Genomic DNA, 7385 nt, shown 5'->3' on the forward strand with positions numbered 1-7385 from the left:
ATGTTCCAAAAGCATGATATATATATATATATATATATATATATATATATATGAGGTGATGGGAAAAGATTTAAGTTTCTTTAAAAATTCTTTTGATAGAGAATGTAATTTGAAGCTATCTCAATTCCTTTTTTATTTTCATTATTAATAATGTAATTGAACAAAACTTTTAGAATAATGAAATGGATTTGTTTTTGCAAATTTAAATATTGAAATTTAAAAAAAAAAACAAAAATACATTTTCATACTATAAGAAATTTTAAAATATACAATTTTTACGGTAATCCGTTACAATAAGGATTATTATTATTATTATTATTATTATTTTTATTTATATTATTATAATTTTTATTTTTCTCATTATTATTATTATTATTATTATTATTATAATTATTATAATTATTATGATTCTTCTCATTATTGTAATTATTATTATTATCATTATTATTCTATTTATTTTTTTTTTTATATATATATATATATATATATATATATATATATATATATATATATATATATATATATATATAAACAATTTTACTCACTCACTATAGTTATTGTCACTTTGTGCATTCTCTTCTAATTTATTCACTCTTTCTCACCGGACTCAGATCAGGTGAGTCAAATTTTTCCCTTTTCTTTCCTTTTCTTTTCTTGAACTCTTTCTCTCCCTCTCTCTCTCTCCAAACTTTGTTAAATCTTTGTGAAAGTTTGTAATTCATTATTCAATCTTGGGGTCTTATTTTTCTCTTCCGTTTCTATAATTTATTTTCCTCGGTTTGCTTTCGCGAAAATCGTTCTGTTCCTCGACGATTTTCTGTAACGGAGTTTATTTTTAATTTTCTCAACAACAAAATGCTGAAGAGGTGGGTTACTTTGAATTTTTTTGAACATGCAGGGCTCTTGTTCTGCTAAATCATCATTTATTGAAAATATTAAAATATTGGGTGTTAGTTTCTTGTTGTTTCTTGTTCTTTTATAAAAGAAAAAATTTATCTTGGAAATGCTAAATATTTTCGCTTTTCTGTTTTTGAAATTATAATAAGGGATTTCGTCTCTTAAATTGATGATATATGTTCTCGTTTTCTTTTCCCCGTTTTCTTAATGTGAGAGTTTGTCCAAGTAAACTTTTCTTTTTCATGCAGGCGTTGATGGCTTCTGGGATTGATTAAGAGAGAGAATTTGGTAAGAGATTCTTTGTTTTGTTATGTGGAAGCCATTCAAAATATTAGTCTCATTCTCTGCAAGTAGTATTCTCACCCTGGTTGTATCTTTCCTTTGCATGTTGTATTGGGCAGTTTATTTTATTAGCAGGCGGCAATGGATGTGGTTTTGACCTTAGGAAGAGCAGACACTGATTTTGGTGATGAGACAAAAGGGACTGGAAACACCATCATGCATGAAGAAGCCCAGGGGAAACTTGGAGGCTGTAAGATTTTGGTGTTGAACTTATTATCTATGGTGATTGTGAATTATTCTGGTTGTAGGGTATTCTGTATGGAAATCTGCTTTTCTAGTTTTGTATAGGTTTCTAAATTAATCTGAGCATCTTCATTGGTGATGAATGTTTTATAGTGATTCTAAATTGGGCTCTACTTTGTCATGTCAAATTTAAGCAACCCACATTTATATACTTTTTTCTAACTGTAAAGTAGTTTTTTGTTCATAATTAACTCTTTTGACATAAGAAGTTCTACTTAGATTTGAGCAATCCATTGTGTTGTAGGATAATCTCTGATAGGGGAAAAGTAAGGAATGGTTTCTTAGTTTGCGTTGAGAATCACTTTCCCATACCGTCCAATGTTAAATTTATTATTGATTACTTTGTGCACGAATCTTTTTAGTGATAGAGCTTAGATATCTTCTGTATATTTCTTGATTCTGATATATCATTCTTTTACCTGCTTGGAGAACATGATCTTTCAAAAGTGGACGTTTGATTTGCGTTTTATTCCTATTTGATATCTTCCTCTCAGTTGGTGCTGGATTCATGTGTGGAACAAGCGTAGGAGGGCTTATGTTTATGTATCATTTAACTTGCTTTATTGAATATTGGTATCCTGTGTGGGTTCTTCATGTTCATCATCTTATCATGTGCCAAATGATTATAAATAGATTGACCACTGTTTGATAGTGTAATACACATGGCTTCATGCTTTCAATTGGCTAGCTACAAAGTATTGATTGAGCAAATTTTTTCCTTCGCAGCAGGCTTTGATTCCAGAGATCGAAGAAAGAGCAAGTACCTGTCTTATCCGTATACAAACCTTAGATCAAAACAAAATGATTTACATGCTGAAACTGAAAATTTGAAGACACAATGTCATTCTCGGAAAAGAGGGGCTTCAAGTTTTGCCACTAACCCTGCAAACATATCTTCGTTGAATGCTAAACTGGGTAGCAAGAGGTTCCGAAAGAACTGGTACAGAAAGTTCGTTAGCTGTAATAATCTGTCCAGCAGTCCGGAATTCATGAATGCATCTATAGTTGATGTACTCTCAGGACTTTTGTCTACAGCCGTTGATTGTATGTTTCCTGTTGGGAAGGAGAGCTTTGTCTTAGTTGAGCAGTTCGTTTGCAGATATAGAATATCAAACTATTCTGATGAGGCTGAACTTGCTACCTTACAAGTTAATGAACAAGAACTGGGGAAACCTGTGGGTAATGATTTGTCAGATTCCGTAAGTAAGAAGAGAAAGAACAGTAAAAGGGAAAGTGCAGTTAGGCGGAAGAGAAAATCACTCAGTGGTCTATCAGATGTCAATGCAAACACATCTAGCATTGACTCTCAGATGCCTGTGAGAAAAATGAAACAAAAGAGGAAGATGGAGGAAGCAACTTTGGGGCAACAGCTGCAAAATGTTAAGAGAAATTTAATTGGGGGAAGCAGAAAATACAGCTCAGCCCCTGAAACTTCACCAAATCTCAGTTGCCTTGCTTCTGAAGGAAATACTGTGTATAAAAGGAGGAAAAAGATAGAAGCACAAGGGAATGAAAGTGCTCAAATTACTTCAGTGTGTACAGATGCCAAAAAGCTTAAATACAGTTCAATGGTAGTAGATTTGGATCTTACATTCCCTCCTGTGCCTGTTGATATTCCTGAGAGAAATAAAAGTGGAAATAAGGAAGAACTAGTTTTCATATCTATTAATCCAAAGTCATGTGATTCCCAAGAAGGGCCTGTTGGGAGGATTAATGATAATAGCTTGTCAGTAATTACTAAGGCAGAGGCTAATACTGTCCTGGTAAGTAAAACAGCATTGAAGAACAGCATGGAGAAAGCAGCAGGAGTGCATCTCAATTATAAACTTGCTGTGGGAATGCCTCACAATAGCTTGGGGAAAACAGCAGAAGCGCATCCCAATACTGAACTTGTTGTAGAGCAAACAGGGCTGAACAGCATGGAGAAGGCAGCAGAGAAGCCGCTCAATACTAAACTTGCTTTAGGGGAACCTAGGCTGATGGATAGCACAGAAATGGTAGCAGAAAAGCTTCTCAATACTAAATCTGTTGTAGAGATACCTGACCTGAACTGTTCTGGTGCTGAATGCAATTCAATCAGCACAGAATTTGATACTGTCAATTTTACTTCAACTGAATTGAAACCAGAGCAGTCGAGCTTACCTGCTTGTTCAAGGCCTATCAAAACTGCTATTAACAGGGGACAAAAGGACGGTTATGAATCTCTTGGAAATTGTCTTCTCCTACAATTTGCCCCCGTAGCCTATATCCCATCAAAAGAAGATCTAATGACAGCCTTTTACCGTTTTGGTCCCTTGAAGGCATCAGAAACTCAGTTGCTAAAAGACATTGGTAGTGCTCAAGTAGTTTTTGTCAGAAGTAAAGATGCTGCTGCTGCATTTCATAGTTTAGAGCAGAACAAATTTGCCTTTGGTTCTACTCTTGTTGATTACAAGCTCCATCGTTCTTCTGCACCCAGTCCACCTGTGGAGAAACTCGTGATCCCTGCCCAACCAACAGGGTTTGTGGCAATGCCTGGTGTAACCTCTACTCAACCAACTGGATCTATGGCAATGCCTGGTGTAACCCCTGCTCAACCAACTGGGTCTGTGGCAATGCCTGGTGTAAACCCTGCTCAACCAACCGGATCTAAGGCAATACCATGTTTAATGCCTACTCAACCAACTGGGCCTATGGCACTGCTTGGTGTAACCCCTTCTCAACCAACTGGGTCTGTGGCAATGCCTGGTGTAAACGCTGCTCAACCAACCAGGTCTAAGGCAATTCCATGTTTAACTGATACTCAACCAACTGGGCCTATGGCAATGCCTGCTGTAGCCCGTAACCAGCCAACTATGACCGTGGCAGTGCCTGTTGTGACTCCTACCCAAAAAACTGGGTTTACTGTGCCAATGCTGGGTGAAACACCTCCTTCCCTTCAGGACATGAAGCAGGGGTTACAGATGATGGAATCAGTCCTGGAGAATTCAGGGGGTAGCCTTTCCCCCCAGATGAGAGCCAAGTTGGATTCTGCAATTAAAAACCTTATGAGAAAGGTGAATTCTGTGACATAGGTCTAAACAGTGGTCTGGGAAGCTTTTCTTTCTAATATTATCATGGAAGTAGTTAAGTAAATCACAGTAGTTTCAGGGTTTATATTTTTGTTCTCTTTCAGTGGTTGTACTGGTGGTACTTGCATCCTCATTCTTTTAAGATATTTATGCACGAGCGTAGTTCGATTCAATATCATTCAGTGCTTACGAAGTCAATCATTAGCATTGATGCTTCTATATTACGGGACAAAGTTTTAACAATCTCCAAATTAGTCATTAAGAAATAGTTATAGTTTGCTAGTCCTTGATAATTCAAAACCTTGTTTGCATGGTTAAACTTTATTAATTCGTAGAACAGGAGATTGTATCTACTAATTCCAAAATGAATAACAAAACTTGTTTTCGATTAAATTAAAATACTTCCTCTGTTTACTATTCATTATTGAAAAAGAAAGTTATATTATAAAATTCAACGCGGTATTACTTTTTTTTTTCAATTATACTTATTTTTGAAAATATAAAAAAAATATATTTTTTTTCATGTCACTAAGTGGATTACTGATTTTATCAACCAACTATTTTATGGATAATTGAAACACAAAAATAGAAATGGGGTTTGAATATAAATATTGTTTAATATTATTTTACAGGAATTAGATGGTATGTAACAGCAGTCAAACACTTAGCTTTAAAGAAAGTATTGAATAAAATACTTGCTTAAACTTAAAGAGTAAAACATTATTTGATTTTATACTAGTTTGTTTCAAATTGAGTTATTTTTAGTTCTCCTTTAAGATAGAAGATTACTATCGTAAAAAGGATAAATAAATATAATGAACTTTTGAAAACTCTTAAAAGGATCTTTTCAAATATTAGTCTTAAGAACTTAAGGAAAGAAAGTAGAGAGAATATATTTTTCTTTTCTTCTTACAAACTCCTTTATATAGACTTCTTACAAACTCCTTTATAAAGACTTTTTCTTTAACTATTGTTCTGATACTAAGTACACTCTTTGATAAAGTTGATAACTTGACATAATGCATTAAAGCGTTAGACGACCTAAGCATTTAGGCATGATACATATACTATAGCTTAATGGTTGTCTATTTTGAGTAACTTTAAAACGTTTAATATATAACGTTTAGTGATGTTATATGTATCCTAGACGATATAACTCTTTTATTAGATGCTTTTGTGATTACATGTTCTGTTATGAACATTATAGCGTTTAGTTCTTATCAGGCATACGTTAGACGCTCTTGTATCCTTTAAGCACTTGAAGAGTAGCGTTTAATGCTTCTAACATATTGTCTTAGACAATTAACCACTATTTCATTTTAGTCATTATGTTAAGGGTTAAATATGTTTTTAGACCCTTAACTATTAAGCGATTTTATTTTTTGTCCCTCTTTCAAACTTTGGTATACTCTTATCCTTCTCCTTAAGGAAACAATAATCTTTCGTCCTCCAAAACTGACAGCGTTAAAAATCAACTGAGTTACATCATTTTTTTTTAATCTGAGTCAATCTTTCTCATCTCTTTCCTTGCATCTTTGTTCCTCTACCACCAAACCTCAACTCTCCTCCTCCCACTGGAAAAGATATCGCTACGTTGGCGTCTCATAAGAAACAAACTTGTTTAGGAACTTTGCAACCACGATTTGCTACTTAGTAAAGCTATTTTCCGGGAAAAAATTCAACCATAGTTTAGCATTGCCTCCCAATGAAAAAGGAAACAGACTAAGCTTTATAGCATCATCTGGAACGCCATTGATCTTCATAGTGTTGCAAATCTCGTTGAATGTGGTCAAATGCTCATATGGACTTTCATGAGACAATCCATTGAATTGGTTGCTCTTCACTAATTGTATCAACACCGACTTCATCTCCATATTTATAGCATTGACCCTCGGCCTTACAATGCTACTAAAATGATTAGGGCCAACAATTGTTGTGTAATCTGCTAGAGTGTGTCTGCCATTATTCTCCTCAGCCATATCTTCAATGCTCTAGTGTTAAGCCCCTGACAAGTATACCAGATTGTTATCAAGTAATATAAATGGTAAGACCGAGTATCGTTCTCCCAAAGGACTCAGTGGCCTAGACGTTCGTGTGATTTGATTTTATAAGACTTAAAAGAAGAATAATTTGTAAAGTTGATGCAAAAACAGAATTTAAACATGCAGATGCAAATTTGAATCAGTTGGCAAAAGATGACTATGAATTAATGGAGTTGTTGGAGTTTACAATTTCATCTTTATCCAATCTCCTATATCTACTATTCTTGTTAAATTCACTTTATTATCAATGTCATGCAGCTATCTAATCTACTCAAAACNCGATTCATCGGCGAAGAGAGCCTATTATCAATTACTAGTTTACCATTCCTAGTCTCCCTAAGTAACCAATAACGCATGAAAAACAGAAGTTTAAAGCAATTGGTCGTCCTACTCCTATTCCTAGGTAGTATTGCTTAACCAAGAGAATTCCTATCAGTTTGAGACTTCCCCGTACCTTCCTATATCGACAAAATCAAGGATCAATGAGTTAAATGATGCAAGCATGATAATCGGATAAGAAAACTCAAACTATTGATAATACAAGCATGTGAATAAAACAAGAACTTCAATATAAGAGAGTTTCAAAAGATTACATTGTTCCCCAACAACAATGGGTTTAGTTCACCATGAACATGGTGAAACTAGATGGAATTAATGAAAAAAAATGGAAGAATATACTCTAGAATTGGTGATTCGGAGCTCCTGCATCCAAAAACCGCCTCCAAGGAGTGAAGAAGAGCTCTGGACGACTCTGATTGCCAAAATATGACTTCTGAAATCGCATTGGATCTACTTATAAGCCAAAAAAGTA

The 7385-nt window shown here is 34.5% G+C and overlaps 1 protein-coding gene across 4 annotated transcripts; it reads left to right on the plus strand.

The window, feature by feature from the left end:
• The first annotated feature begins 552 nt into the window (after window positions 1-552).
• On the plus strand, window positions 553-4730 carry LOC106779993 (serine/threonine-protein kinase ATM). Of its 4 annotated transcripts, none has more exons than XM_014668226.2 (4): window positions 553-616; window positions 1146-1185; window positions 1299-1429; window positions 2209-4730. In XM_014668226.2, the coding sequence occupies exons 3-4, from the start codon at window positions 1321-1323 to the stop codon at window positions 4533-4535; spliced, it is 2436 nt and encodes an 811-aa protein (XP_014523712.1). In that variant the 5' UTR covers window positions 553-616; window positions 1146-1185; window positions 1299-1320; the 3' UTR covers window positions 4536-4730. The 4 variants fall into 4 exon arrangements, with proteins under 4 accessions (XP_014523712.1, XP_022632508.1, XP_014523713.1 ...); XM_022776787.1 differs by having other exon boundaries at window positions 2212-4730; XM_014668227.2 differs by lacking the exon at window positions 553-616 and adding an exon at window positions 624-866.
• The last annotated feature ends 2655 nt before the right edge of the window (window positions 4731-7385 follow it).

The sequence above is a fragment of the Vigna radiata genome, unplaced genomic scaffold (genome assembly GCF_000741045.1).
Source record: "Vigna radiata var. radiata cultivar VC1973A unplaced genomic scaffold, Vradiata_ver6 scaffold_70, whole genome shotgun sequence".
NCBI classification, from domain to species: domain Eukaryota; kingdom Viridiplantae; phylum Streptophyta; class Magnoliopsida; order Fabales; family Fabaceae; genus Vigna; species Vigna radiata.